At 36.6% G+C, this 14,865-nt stretch overlaps 1 protein-coding gene across 1 annotated transcript in view; it reads left to right on the top strand.

Moving 5' to 3' along the window:
- The window catches only part of LOC100890886 (plexin-A4-like), a 33,392-nt gene extending 19,723 nt beyond the window's left edge, over positions 1–13,669 (top strand). Inside the window, exons 23-35 of the mRNA XM_030983046.1 lie at positions 1,687–1,761; positions 2,098–2,164; positions 2,829–2,975; positions 4,683–4,836; positions 5,834–5,940; positions 6,464–6,563; positions 7,204–7,295; positions 7,889–7,978; positions 8,527–8,690; positions 9,517–9,664; positions 10,729–10,869; positions 12,302–12,379; positions 13,267–13,669. Coding sequence (XP_030838906.1) covers positions 1,687–1,761; positions 2,098–2,164; positions 2,829–2,975; positions 4,683–4,836; positions 5,834–5,940; positions 6,464–6,563; positions 7,204–7,295; positions 7,889–7,978; positions 8,527–8,690; positions 9,517–9,664; positions 10,729–10,869; positions 12,302–12,379; positions 13,267–13,299 — 1,396 coding nt within the window. The 3' untranslated portion in view covers positions 13,300–13,669. The remainder of the gene's footprint in view (positions 1–1,686; positions 1,762–2,097; positions 2,165–2,828; positions 2,976–4,682; positions 4,837–5,833; positions 5,941–6,463; positions 6,564–7,203; positions 7,296–7,888; positions 7,979–8,526; positions 8,691–9,516; positions 9,665–10,728; positions 10,870–12,301; positions 12,380–13,266) is intronic.
- Positions 13,670–14,865: the final 1,196 nt, after the last annotated feature.

The following is a 14,865-nucleotide window of genomic DNA, read 5'->3' on the forward strand; positions in this document are numbered from 1 at the left end:
CCAGTGAAGATTAACAGACAGTGTCTCAGATTTTTTTCTGTGATGTTTTAACCAATCCTCAAGATTTTTTTTTTTTTTTTTTTTTTTTTTTTTTTTGGGGGGGGGGGGGGATTCGGTATATGGACTGCTTTAATATTCGAGGCAAAGCTGTTTCTATACTCGCTCTTGAAGATGCCGCAGCGCACTTCGGGGTCATAGCAGGATGCAACGTCCCCTTGAGCCTAAAGAAATATGTATGCCTCTCATAACAGTCAATATATCTATAATATCACATCCACACCTCATGGTAGCTCTTACAAATACAAAGGTGTGATTGGTCCACAGATTGTCACGTGATATCTGATGTAAAGATCGTAATTCAGGATTTCACTCCCGGTCTTTGTACGATCATTTGTCGACGGTTATATTGACCATAATTATGGTCAAATGGGTATAAATTTAAAACCCCTTGATGAAAATACAACTTCCTTTGGCAGTCCAAAGATAATACCCTACCAGGCAAAACCTGTATAACAGTATTAGTATGACCTACTTTGTCAAAAGTATTCTATTATGAAATTGTGCATGTTAAAAGTTATTTTTAGGCTTACTAAACAAATGATCCATGAAATCATGACATAGAAATGCCATCATTATTACGATTCCTAATGCTACCGACCACTATACCAATTGCAATAGACATCTAGAAAATATAAATTTGTTGTGCTAAAGATAGGGGTAATGGTAGTGGTGGTTATTTTACATGACTGCTAAGAAGGCATAAATGCTTGTTAGTAAGCAACCAGAGGACCGACGGCTTTAGGTCCTCAAGGGGCCTTGTCATGAGGATTCATACCTTACCAAAGTGCACTAGCGAATTGACTTGATTTCGAACCCGAATTGCCGAATTACGAGACCACAGCTCCACAAACTGAGCAATCGCGCCTCCTCAAATATCCTTTAAAAGGAAGTTTGTTGAAAATGGTTTCGAGTACATTCCCAAATGTAATCAACTAAATCAACTTTGACGGACTCTAACTTTGCACATCAATAGACACTAGAAAATGTATTTGATTAGGACTCACAAAATAAAGTTAATTCCAAGGTGAAATAGAGAAGAGTGGAATAGTTGTAAACGACATAACAAAGGCTGCGTTCATGCTTAAATTTTGAAGGCAGAATGAGCGATCTGAAACGCTCATCGTAAACGCTCATCGTGATCGCAGTTCCACGATGTAGTGTTCATGCTTACTTCTCTGGCTCCCCAGGCAATTCTCCGTGTGTGGCCTTAATTGGTCTTCCAGCTGGATTCGCAAACCTTCACTGTGCATGCTACGTAGACCCACTAGAGGTCAGTGCGTTGACCCCATTTAAACGCGTTTACAAATTGTAAACGCATCTTTTTGTGAGTTTACGATCGGCGATCATGATCGCCGTTTTTCGGTGATTCTACAAAAGTGAGCTAAGACGCAACCGTGTTTTAAACTAAACGCGTAACAGATGTCTGATTCTGGCCGTCAAAATCAAGCATGAACGCGCCCAAAGAGAGTCATGAAGGTCATGAACATGATAACTGAAATAACGCTTGCCCTTTTTTTTTTATTGAAGAAAAATAGCGATAATTTCAGTTAAACATTTATATACTTGTATTTCTTTTTTAATCATACATTATCTTTCATATAAAGAAATCGGTCTGTTTCTTTGCAGGACGCTGTTCAAGCTCTTGGAAGAAAATATCGAGGAGGTAGCTGAGAGTGGTAGAGCACGGTCGCTCTTCAGGAGGTTCGACACATTGAGATTTTGAATTAGTAATATTTGAAAGGAATGCTTTTCACGATCGCAAAAAACTTTATATAAATAAGGTTAATGCGATTTCACTAGCATTGTCTGTCACCTTTTCGCACTTTGCAGTGACGTATTACGTACGTATTCTGAACATGATAAGCATGCAATAGGGTTTTGAAGTAGCCCTCGAGTTGATTTTCTAAAGTGGTTGCGAACGTGTTGTTTATAAAAAGTACATATGATGTATAGGTTGTTTGAAAGTGATAACAATATTTTGATATCGGATTGAATGTCATTTTTATTTTGAAAACGACTATTATTTTATTGGTTCAGGACTGAGACCATCGTTGAAAAGCTCCTCTCCAACTGGATCTCCCTCTGCATGTATCAATATCTGAAGGTAATTAAAGTTAAATAAATTGTTTAATTACAATCGAATAATAAAAATACGCTCATATATATATATATATATATAAGTAATACCAATGCCGATGTGATCATGACGATGGTGATATTCTTAAAACTAGGGATAAAACAAAATAACTATAAAATGTGACTTTTAAATTGGATGTATTATGCGTACTATAAGTGACGGTACAAAGTAGTTGGCACATCTACATGAAACATGAAGACCAAAATGTAGTCTAAACAGAGCATAATAAGTGCTTTCGTTATGTCATTTGTGGGACCAAATATGTCCATTGAAAATACTCTCAAATCTGCTTGAAGGATGCGAATCAAATCCAATTATTTCAGGATAAAGATTACCGTGCATAAAGAAAATCGAAATATTTACTACTATTGTAAATTCTTGCAACAATTTTTAATATATTCATCTTTTTGCAACAATACTTTTCACATTTGAGGAATTATATTATGTTTAATAAATTCATCTAGTCGTACTTTACAAAATTACAGAACGAAAATTGTGTCATGTAGCGTAAACTCGATTATTACCAACTTGCTTTGGCTTCCAATTTTACGCATATCATTTTGCATCAATATAATATCCTATTGAGTCTAATCGTGTTCTCCTCGTTGTGTATTTGAATACAAAAACACAGACGCAAGTGGCCGAACCTCTTTACCTGCTGTACCAATCCATCAAGATTCAGGTTGAGAAAGGACCTATTGATATCACCACTGGACAGTCTGTCTTCTCTCTTAACTTTGAATGTCTCTTGGAAGAAGAGGTGGAATTCAACGAATTGGTAATTCAGCTTTTCGTTTGTATCTGTTTAAAATAAAAGTATAAAACCTCGATGCTAATTTTCATTGCATTGAACTTATCACGTGCAGTCTTGCATCCATGATATTTCATGATAATTACGTCAAATAAAGTTAAAATATTTGTGTAACAAGGATAAATTGCGTTAACAGTGCTCAATTTAGAGTTGGAGAGAGAGAGCACGAGAGAAACAAATATAGAACAGCGTATTAAATATAAATTCCACTACTCACCTACCGTTCACTGAATGGATTTGTCTCTAAATATATTTCCTTTCTTCTCAAAATCTCTTCAAGTTCTCGTGCAAGTCTTCGTTCCTCCATTTCAACAAAGTTTATGGAATTAACAACAAAGAGAAGTTGGGGTGAAAGAACTTTTATAACTGCTGCACCCCGGTTTAATATGGAACTCCCTACCCCATTCAATCAAAATGTCAGCCAAACTTGAAAACCTACATGTATATAATGTCTGGATTCCTTAGTTATTAAAGATTTAGTGTATTTCACAATTAATTATATTTAATTATGTTTAATCATTTTCGTTCTCTGTAATTTCTAATGTACACTGCCGCTCAATAAGTTGGATTCTTTTTTTTTACCCCAATTTATGGAATTATTTTGACAATGATTTATTCCTAATAGATCTAGATTATAGTATACATTCTCAGATTTTATTGAATAATAATTTTCCAGTGCTTGTTTTACGTGACTGCTAAAGCATGTGTATGCTACTATGCTTATCAATTAGGGGACCTACGCCCTTAAGTCATAAATGACAGTAATGAGGATTAATGCCCCACAAAAGGGCACTAATATGGCACATCGACACGGTTTTGATCCTGGGGCCTCACATTTACAAGGCCGTTGCTTGGCCACTGAACCATGACTGTACGCAGCTGGGGCTAGGGTAGGAGGCATTTTCCACAAATATATATTTTTTTTAAATGCAATAAATTTTCAATAATTCATTGAATTCCCCGCCCTCCCCCCCCCCCCAGTCCCCAAAATAAATAAAAAATCCTCTTTACGGCCATGCATTATGGCTCAAGGCATGGGCACACAGAAGATTTGTTTCTGCCATTTATGACTAAAGGGCGTCCCCTAGTTGATAAGCATAGTAGCATACACATGCTAAAGCAGTCACGCAAAAAAAAAACACTGGCAAATTATTATTCACTAAAATCTGAGAATGTATACTATTATCTAGATCTATTAGGGATAAATCATTGTCAAAATAATTCCATGAATTGGAGTAAAAAAAAAAATATTCCAACTATATGAGCGACAGTGTACTTTCATATGTTAAATGTATCCACCTCGGTAGGGGCCTTAAGCATCCCTTGGGATGGATATGTTCGCATTATAAATTTTGATATTATTATTATTATAGAGAGTTGGATATGTTACATATCCACAATAACTGATCCATTAGAAATGACCAGTGGTTGTTCTTTTTGTTGATGATGATATAAAACTGTTAAGCTTTCTTTATCAACGTGTAGAGATACAGAAGTATGGTAAAAGTCAATACGTTTATCTAAACGATAATACGAATGCAGGATCTGGTGCATGCATACATAATTGATTGTTATATCACGTTCTTCCGACTTTGAGAAATATAGCCGCGGCATATGTATTGATAATTGATAAAATGACTCATACACACCGATTATTTTGGAATATTTTCACAGACATTGTCAGTAGTGGGTAGGGATAGGCAGCACAAGTACTACGTCAAGGTTCTAGATGTTGATTGCATAACTCAAGTCAAGCAGAAGATACTGGACGTTGCTTACAGGAACAGCCACACTGTACAACAGAACAGAGCTCATGAGATGGATCTTTGTAAGTATGCCAATGATAGTCAGCTTTTGCAAGTTTTCAAGGGAAATAACCTTGCAGAAACCGTCATACACTTCGGGAGTGGAGCCCTTTAATCGTAAGTCTTAACTTCTGAGGATGCAGTCCCCATGATGTACTAGGAAGGCATTGTATGGATAAGATCGCCTGACAGATGTCCCCGTTATATATATTTAGCCCGCTATTCTCTCTCGCTTCGATTCTTAAGCTTCCGTTAATATTATCAAATTCTGGCTTTCGGTTAATCTTTGCTATATTCCGATAAAGGCAAGACAGATAGATGTACATGTAGTATGTTTGTATGAATACTGATAGTAGTCGGATTGGTATATATATATATATATATATATATATATAGCGCTAGTCCACTGCCTGGACTGTTTCCTTGTCGCGCTAAAAATCAGCTGAGAAAAAAACATACCTCAACGCTAGACCAGAGACAGCCTTGCCTATCATTCCTTCACTCAATTTCGACGGGTGTATTTTCTGGAGCCGCGCGATCTGACAAAGATTCGACATAGCTGATTGAATAACAAAAAATATATGTAAAAACGGACAGTATATGGACTAGTATAGCGCTTAATTATACTACGTTTCTAAGCGCTTTACGTGAAGTTATAGTACATTGGTCACTGGATTAAATTACTGATCCGCGTATGAAAGTGCACACGCTCTGCTCCCTGGGGAGTAATCCAGCCAAACGCCATTTCAGTAGCGCACAAGCACTTACATACCAACCCAACAACATTAACGTTCGCATCCAACTGAGTGGCCGTTTTAACATATCGGTGGAGAGTTTTTAATTTAGATAACTGTTTTGCCAAAGGACATATTAGTGTCGCTGCGAGACTCGAACCGCGAACCATGTGATCCAAAGACCGCGACACCTCGACAGTATGTGTATTTCAGCTCCTATTCTTAGTTTTGTGTGAAAAATCAGAGGTAAACCTGACACCAGCATCTTTTTGTTTGTTTCATTTAGTATGGTATCATCCCGGTGGGCAGGAGAGAATTCTGAAAGATCAAGAATTAAACAAAACCGTTGGAAACACCAAGGATGTATTCATCAATACAGTCAAGACTTACGGAGTAAGAAGATGCTACAACTCAAATAACCCCTTATTATGTTGAAATTACAGTTCACACCAGTGGCATTAAATGGGCACGAGCCTTATGGTCATCGGAGAAAACAATTATAAGTTTGCCAATCAACTGTTTCAAATTTGGAATGTCTGCCGACCTTTGTGACGACAAGGGTTCGGTAACAATTCCATACTCCCTCTAGTGGTAAACCTTTTCATATGGTAGATAGAATAAATAAATATATCTTCGAATTACATTTTTACATACGATTTACTCTCTTCTTGCATGATGATGATTATTAATGCTCCAAATTGATTTGTGTTTCTAATTAAGAGTTGCTCCTTGTTCCTGCCATAACTAGTATATACATGAATTGATTCCGATTATTATCAAGATGCCATTAGCGCTTCTTTAAAATGACCTTCACCAACAAAGACGAAATCCGAAAACAGAAGATTTTTTTTAATTCGACAGTGGTTTGCCGAAGCTTATGCGACTTCATAAGATTTTGTTTGTTATGATTGTGCAGGTATATGATGGGTGCCAAGTAGCTCTGATTGTCAAATCATCAATGATTGAGACAGGGGTGCATCAACCTGTTACCCCAGGGGTACAACTCTTCCAACCATGTAGGTTACTGGTATAAAGAGAGAGGCACATCAGTGGCGTATCCAGCATACACGTAGGATGCAGTCGTCATAATCTGCCCTTCTCCATTTGAATGTTCAGATAACTAGACAACACCCCCCCCCCCCGAAAAAATGTAACTAGCTCAAGGTAGTGTGGCACACGCACATAGTCAGAACACACTCATGTGTAATTCGTTCAAGATTTACCCCCTCCCCGGGTGCGGGTAAGAATCTGCACTCACTGTTAAAAACTGTTTAGAACCTTCTAGATACCCAACTGTATACTTATGATTTTGCTTAATCAATATGAACAGCACCAAAATTCCTTGAGATCATGTTGATTTACCCTACCCCCCCTTCATGTATGTAAGAATAAAAGTCACAAGAAACGCGTTCTTTCCCGTTCCTTACTTTTCGCTACCCTCCATCTCCTTGTAATTAAATTACAAATATGAAATCTTTAATTTAACTATGACAACATTTGAATTAAACAAGATACATAAATTCCACGAAACATGATGTAGATAATGTAGGCCTTCATAATACACTTTTTTAAGATGCTTACCTTCATAGTACAAAATACAACATTTTAGACAATACATAATTGATGATATATTATTTCTTACACTATTTCCTCCAGACCATGAATATGCTGGTCCGGATGATGTCAGTGAAAGAGACCACATACGAATCCAGACTATGGAAAGTGGCGGATCTCGGATCATCCACTTGGTAAAAAGAACTAATTTTACGTCTCTCATCAACAGGCGAATTCCCGATAAATATCGTCTGTTCAAAACCAGCAGGGCATCAACTAATACACTTTAACACAGAGTCAACGCCCTTATGGTCACAAATATACGATTTGTGTATGTGTATATTTAAAGAAGTCCACATTGGGGATTTACAGAAAAGGGATGCCGGTTGGTTTTGCCCACCCAACCCTTCTCGTAGAAACAATAGTTTTAATGTCAGAAATTTCATGAAAAAGTCTATTCTCTACGCCTACCTTTAGGTACCGAGAGCACAATTATTTAACGAGTGAAAAGTCTGCTTACATTAATATGTGTATGTGGATGACTTTTTGTTCTTGACAATTATGCCCTTTTGTAGGAAATGAGCAGATATAGCAACAAATAACACTCCTCTGTCCATTCGTTCCATTGTTCAGTAGAATGTATAGAACTCATAGAATTGAAAGGTGTCTTTGATTTTGATATTGTTTTCTTTACATTTATTCTGCGATTATACTAATGCATATGCCTATTAAAGATAACTTAATTTCCATTATTTCTCAAATTTGCTATACATGTTTTATTGTTTAGGTTGCCGAGAACCAAGTACCAACACAGAGCAAAAAATCACTGACCAAGCTGGATCGTGAATTCTTAGCACCGCGTTTGCTGGTTACTAAAGTAGGAAAACTTTAATCTTTGTCACACGATTTATTTGTTAAAGCTTCATTTATGCATGTGTGTTTACTCGAGCCATTATACATTGATAAATAGAGTGATTGCTAGAGTTGATATGACAACTGTTAGCTTGGTATATTATCCCGAAGCTCGAAATTGCGTCTTCACCAGACCGATACGCTCATCACAAACTAGCTTGGACGGGCACAAATTAGCCCGCTATTTCCCGAATAGCGGGATAATTTGGACAGAAGACCATGATTTCTTGGGATATTTTCTTGACCAAATATTCCGCTAAGTGCAACTGCGGGCTGATGAAGACGCAAATTAACTGGTTTAATTTGCGATCGGGATAGTTTAAATAGCGGGTTAAGTCATGATGAATCAATCAAAATCTACTTATCTGGATTGAACGTAGGTGTAGTCGACCTATGACGATCTGACACTCAAGTCCAAAACGTAAACACACTTTTAAATATCAATACAATTAAACCGGCATAACTTTATTATTATTATTATTTGTTACTGTTTCATTATCGTTTCCTTACCAGAAAACAATTCAGCCTCGTCTTGATGAGTTTCTTGCCTGTGTATTCAAGAAGCCTGCCGAGACACCACACACCATCAAACATCTTTTCAATTTCTTTGATAAGATGGCTGATAAGTACTGCTGTGAGAAACCCGATGAGATCGCTGAAGCATGGAAAAACAATAGGTACTTCGCTGCGGACTCACCGTAATAGGGATGCTAGCAGGCATCCCTTCCGCCCTCCATTTCTCCTATTTTTGTGTGATATGAAGCCGCTCGCCAAATTTCGATGCTATTGGTCATTTGTTAAATTTGCGGCTTTTCCTTTTCTCTTCCTCCCCCCCCCCCCCCCCCTCCCCTCCTTCAGTCAAAAGTAATCTAGCGTAGTTTAATGGATTTGCGATAAGATACAGTACCGTACAGGGCCTGTCATACAAATAGGGTACATACATGTAGGTCTAAAGTGACAAAAGGTGTCATTTTACACATAATTAACAAACTTCCGTCAGCATATTAAGTTTTCATGTTTCAAAGCGGTATTTAACTTCAGGAAATATTGCAACCTATTATGAATAAGTTCAACAAATTTGAAAAAAGGGTTCTAAGAAACCCTTTATGGGAGTAATGTCAGTATTATCACATGATACCTCAGTCACTCTTATACGTTCGATACTGGGGCTCATATTCATAGAACTATACTAAGTCTAGTTGTTAACTATGTTCTATATACAGTCTATGTACATGTAATTTATTTTATGAATATGGGCCCAGAACGACAACAGAGCAGTCAAGTCATTAAATCATCCCCAATATCGGTCTGCTAAGGGGTGGATTAGGAGTTGGTTTAGCGATGTGGCTGAGGGCCTACAAATGTAAAGTTGTTCGGCTCATTAAGTTGATTGTTAGGGTTATATAGGTGATGGGCTTGAATATTGAAAATTCCCTAGTCAGATTTTCTTTAAAAGTTTGACCACCATTTTGTATTTGTTGTTTAATCCGTTTCCATTCTCAGTCTACCACTACACTACTGGATGACTACACTGACGCATCCCTCCTACGTCTTTGACATGCGTCAGTCACGGTCTGCTGACCAGAGCGTTTCGGTCTTGGCTAACATGCTGGACAATGCCTGCAAGAAAATCCGCTCAGGGAATATACAGGTTAGTCTAAAAAAGACAAGCTGCATTTAGCCTTAAAAGTCGGGTGAAATCCAAGTATAAAATGATTCCTGTTGATGTGCAGAACGGCATTTAACTCATGTTTTGCTATTCAAACATCTAAATATATTTCATAGATTTTTTAATATTTTTTATAGTCACAGTATCGCACAAATCCACTGGGATAGGTGGGATGTGGAGGCCTTAAATGGACAGTCCACCCTAATAACAAGTTTGTTTGAACAAAGGGAGAGAAACGACAAGACAAGATCTGTAGAGGTTTGAGAAAAATCGGACAATAAATAAGAAAGTTATGGATTTTTATTAAAATCCATAACTTTTAATGAAATAGTTCAAATCTGTGACCCAAATGCGGCAACGCGGATTCTAAATATGATGTCAACCCCTCACATTTTATCCTTTGTTGATGCAAGAAATGTCATGAAATTCCATTATGATCTGAAGATATATTTTCTTCATGCTTAGCTCGATCATATTTCACGTATAACATTTTCTTTCATGCACCCCCAAATAAGATAGGTCTACTTTTCTATTCACATTCAGAGAGATTGAGACTTTTGGTCATTCTGTCATTTATCACAATTTCTGACCGCATTGCCAATTTGTCTCAAAATTCCATGATTTTCATGATTTTGAAAGATTCATAACTTTCTGATTTGTTGTCCGATTTTTCTCAAACTTTCACTGAATTGTTTCTCAGGGTGGATTTCACCTTAAACCCTTCTGTTCCGTCTAGGACCTTTAAGCGATCTAACGAACAGGTGTGGTGGGCACTTTTATGGCCCCTGGCTACCCCAATGTTCTATTCTTCAAACAAACCCACCAATACAATTTTTATTACGAATGTTTTTTTCATTTATAATGTGCATTAGCTGAGGATTTACGTACAATACCAATATCATCATTTTCAATCGATACTCATGATTAATAAAAACAATAGTTGTAAAACAAAGCGGAATTCCGAGTACATCCTATTTCATGAACGCAAGTGTTTTAAAAGTTTGCCTCTGGTCAGTATTTCATGGAATCGTTGTACCCTCTTTCAGGAGTCTGCTCTCAATCGGGTCCTGTTTTACAGGGATCTTCCGGGCCACATCAGAACCATCGGTGAATACTATGAGAACATCAAAGGGTTGCCGCCACCAACGACAGCAGAACTTCAGGAGGATTTCGACGGGATCACACAGGTGATGATGCATGTCCTTTCTTATCTTTGCTCTGCATTAGCCTGAACCATATTTTTCAACAAACCACACATCCAAACATATACTATGCCAGTCTCTTTGTCAATGGTTCGGACACCGTTATAAGATGTTTATACTAGTATTAAAATAATATTAATATCAAATTACTTAATCGATGAATATTAATATGAATATGAATATTAATTTTAACTAATATTTATTAATATTGATATTTATTAATTAAAATGAATGAATTTTTATATCAATATTGGTATCAAATTACTATACCAAGCCTTTGTTAGCCTACATGTATAGTAGATTTGATATAAATTTGCAGTCGGGAGCGTTACTATTTATGCCTCTTCATTAGCTCATGTTTTTTTTAAAATACCTTTAATGCATTAATATTGAATACTTGTTTTATATCCCTCATTAGCGTGAGACATGAGCATCTCACTATTATTACATTTACAAAGAAGCATGTAATGTGAGCATTCAGCAGCATAGACTAGACTCTAGACCCTAGGCCTAAACCAAATAAAAGGGGAAGAAAAGGTGAATGACTTACCACATTAAAATTCCTTCTCCTTAGTTTCCAGGAGATTTAGATATCGATCGCAGAAATATCGGTTATCGCGGGGGGGGGGGGGAAGTGGATTCCGATATATACCACGCAAAATAGTTAAATTTCTCCCGCTCTCGATCCTGCAGTGAAACTATCCCCCGCTCCCCCCCCCCCACACCCAGTTTTATTTAGGGTACGCATATGCTTGTTCCCTCTTTTTGAAAGCACCCCCTATCTGAGGACTGCCAACATTTCCGAACCTCCCTTTCGCGGGCGTTTCGCGGGCGTTTCGCGGGCTTTTCCTGCACTGGAGACCCCCCTAAATCATGAAAAATGCTCAATTTACCCCCCTAAATTCGGAATAATTTCTCAGGAGTCCAAAGAGATGAGAGAGAAAAAAGAAAAAACACCCCCTTTTTGAAGAAATCTCCGGATGAAAAGTTAATACACCCCTTTTTTTTTTACAATTCTCGGGCCGGACTTTGTCGCACGAAAAGTACCCCTTTACCGGACATTTTGGTAGCACGCATGGGGTCCGTCCGTTCTCGGAGTGGGGGGGGGGGCGGGAACTATCCCTTTTTCGTGCTCTGTACAATCGTAATGCCAAAAGCTATACATTAGGGATACAATATACAAATTATACTGATAAATTGAAGGTAGCTGAACCATGGGCACCAAAAGTGTAAAAAAAATAACATCTTTTCTAAACGCTGTAGAAATACAATGTATTTTATTCTGGTTTAAGGTTAATATTGATGAACTTCTTATCATTTAGGAGTTGTTAACATGCACGGATAAATTGATACAGATTATGTAGGCCTAACAACAAAATAACATTCCTATGTTTGTCTTTTTGTTTTTTTTCTTTAGGACTTTTCTGGTCTGTTCAGTCGAGTGGTGACCCTCAACAAGCTCCACGACTTCACATCCCATGATACAAGTTCTCTGGTAAGTAGGCATATGAATTCTTCATGAATATATAGCAACCGTCAAGAGATTTGTCAAGGTGTTTGGTATCTAAAGACCTTCTATTACCTGAATGCAACTATCTCGTCTTTTCTCCACTCTCTCTCTCTCTCTCTCTCCCTTTCTCTCCCTCTTTCTCCCTCTCTCTCTCCCTCCCTCTCTCTCTCTCCTCCCCTTTCTCTCTCTCTCTCTCACCCGCTTTCACCCCCTTTTGTTTAGCCTTCCGCTTCCATTATGCATTGTTTATATATGTATTTTGATTTTATGAACAGTTTATTTATGATGAGGAATCAACTCAAGTTGTGCTTTTGACAACCCCCTTTTTTTAGAGATCATATATTTGATTGAAACTGTGATGATAAATAACATATTTAAAATAAATGATCATCAAATCAAATATTTAGAAAGCTCGTGGGATGTATATAATCTTGATTGGCCCATAACCAATTAGTTGAAACTTGTAAAATATCATTTTTGCGCACATTTTTTTCTTCTTCTTGTAATTAAACCCATTTTTGAATTTGTGTCTGTATTTTCCATGATTTTTATCACTCAATTCTACTTACTCTTATTGGGACTACGTAATCAATTCATTATTTGTTTTCTCACAAAGCTCATGTAGACACATCTTTTCTATGAGTTGTAATCTGTAGCTGATGAGAAAGTTTCGAAATCATAACTTCACCATGTTGACGTGTACAGTTTACAGTCAGCACAGAGACACTGAACAAAAGATACAGGCGATTAATCCTACATTGTAATGAAACCACTTTTATGCATCGAGTTAGGTGCAATGATCATGAACACAATTTTGATTATTAAATTCAGAGAGTCTTCGTATTTTCCAATTATTTCCCCCTTATCCACAGTTGGGTTCCATCACAGAGCCGAAGCCAAATTAGAGCCTTTATTAGTCATCATCGCACTTTCTAAGCTCTGGTTCACGATACTACATCGTGATCACGGCTTCAAAATGCTGTTATTCACTGAGATGGAATGGCTAAAAGGCGGCAACATTGTGTATAGTAAAAGATTATATTGATACTCAGATTTTTGCTCTTTAGTTTTATTAATGCAAAGTAATTTAAGTTTACTGAGGTGGTGTAGAAATGTATGTCTTATTACACTAAGTAATCACAATGTATTCTGACAACAGATACAATTTTAATTCGAGTCGTATTTATGTCGTAATTTGATATTGTTTCAAAAAATGTAATGTGGTTTATGTTTATATATATCATACAGATTGTAGCCTATGTACAGTTTTGGTAAGCCTCCTTATAAAAAAAAACTCGTCAGATTAGAAAGGAATTAACAATTTAAAGCTTATTCGATTTTGCATCTTTCTCCTTTCTCTTGGTGTATAAGATTAAACTTCTAGAAAATGATAACTGGATCACCTAGCCGTGGTCGAAGTTACAATTTTTGTTCGTACTGTCAAAGAAATTTGTATCATATCTTTACACAATATGTATCATTGACTTATCTTCTTATTGGAATAGACCAGATCGTGGTTGTATATATATATATAGCAGATTGTACAAAGGACTCCAAATATCCACATATCTTTACACATAGAGTAATTGTTTTAATTTAAATAAAAACAAAAGAAACCCAAGAGTAGATACTCGGGTATGGTATGGCGATAATAGGTAAGTCATAACTGGGAGATATGATGATGATGATGATGATGATGAACAGAATTTGAATGGCGCCATATATCTGTTTAAAAAAAACTATTCAAAGGCGCGAGCTCCTCCAATAAAATAAGCATTTAAATGTCTTTCTAAAGTAAACAATCCTGTCAATGGATATGTATTTCAGACCATTCAGCTCTTAAAATGACTCGTAACATTTTTTAAGATTGATGAAAAAATGTGTATTTTTTGTGAAATGTTATTTATCATATATTCCTTCTACTGTACTAACCCTCTATCATGCAAAAAAAAAAATCGCAGACCACAAAGATAGCTATGGTTTTCTTTGAAGGCGTCACTGTGCAAAACCTTCTAGCAGTAAATTCTCCCAACCATTTTTGAATTTCCCCAACCGTTTTTCCATGAAAAAAAGACACAAGACAGGCTTTTAAATTCGTTCAACACTTAAATGTCTGGAATGGTATATAGAGCCAAATCGTTGCTTTGTGAGGATTTACATTTGCCTAAAATGTAATTAAATTATAATAATTTAGTTGGGAGAATTAAGGAATTGATCAGATCAGTTTTTCCCAATTTTTGTCATTAATAATAGTCCGTTTTCACTCAAAATTTCATATTATCTTTAATTGTACATCTAGCATTAAAGTCACTACCTTTATAGCACCACTTTCTCTAATCTGAACAATGTTACAAAGTCCCTGTAAGCACCAAAGCCATGTAATCAATTTTTTGTTTTTAAATTCTTTTTGACCGAGTTCTTAATGCAAATAAAAATGTATGCTGCAATTGTGCCGCATTTTGTGTATAATT

This window comes from Strongylocentrotus purpuratus, unplaced genomic scaffold (genome assembly GCF_000002235.5).
Source record: "Strongylocentrotus purpuratus isolate Spur 01 unplaced genomic scaffold, Spur_5.0 spur5_scaffold_13, whole genome shotgun sequence".
NCBI classification, from domain to species: Eukaryota; Metazoa; Echinodermata; class Echinoidea; order Camarodonta; family Strongylocentrotidae; genus Strongylocentrotus; species Strongylocentrotus purpuratus.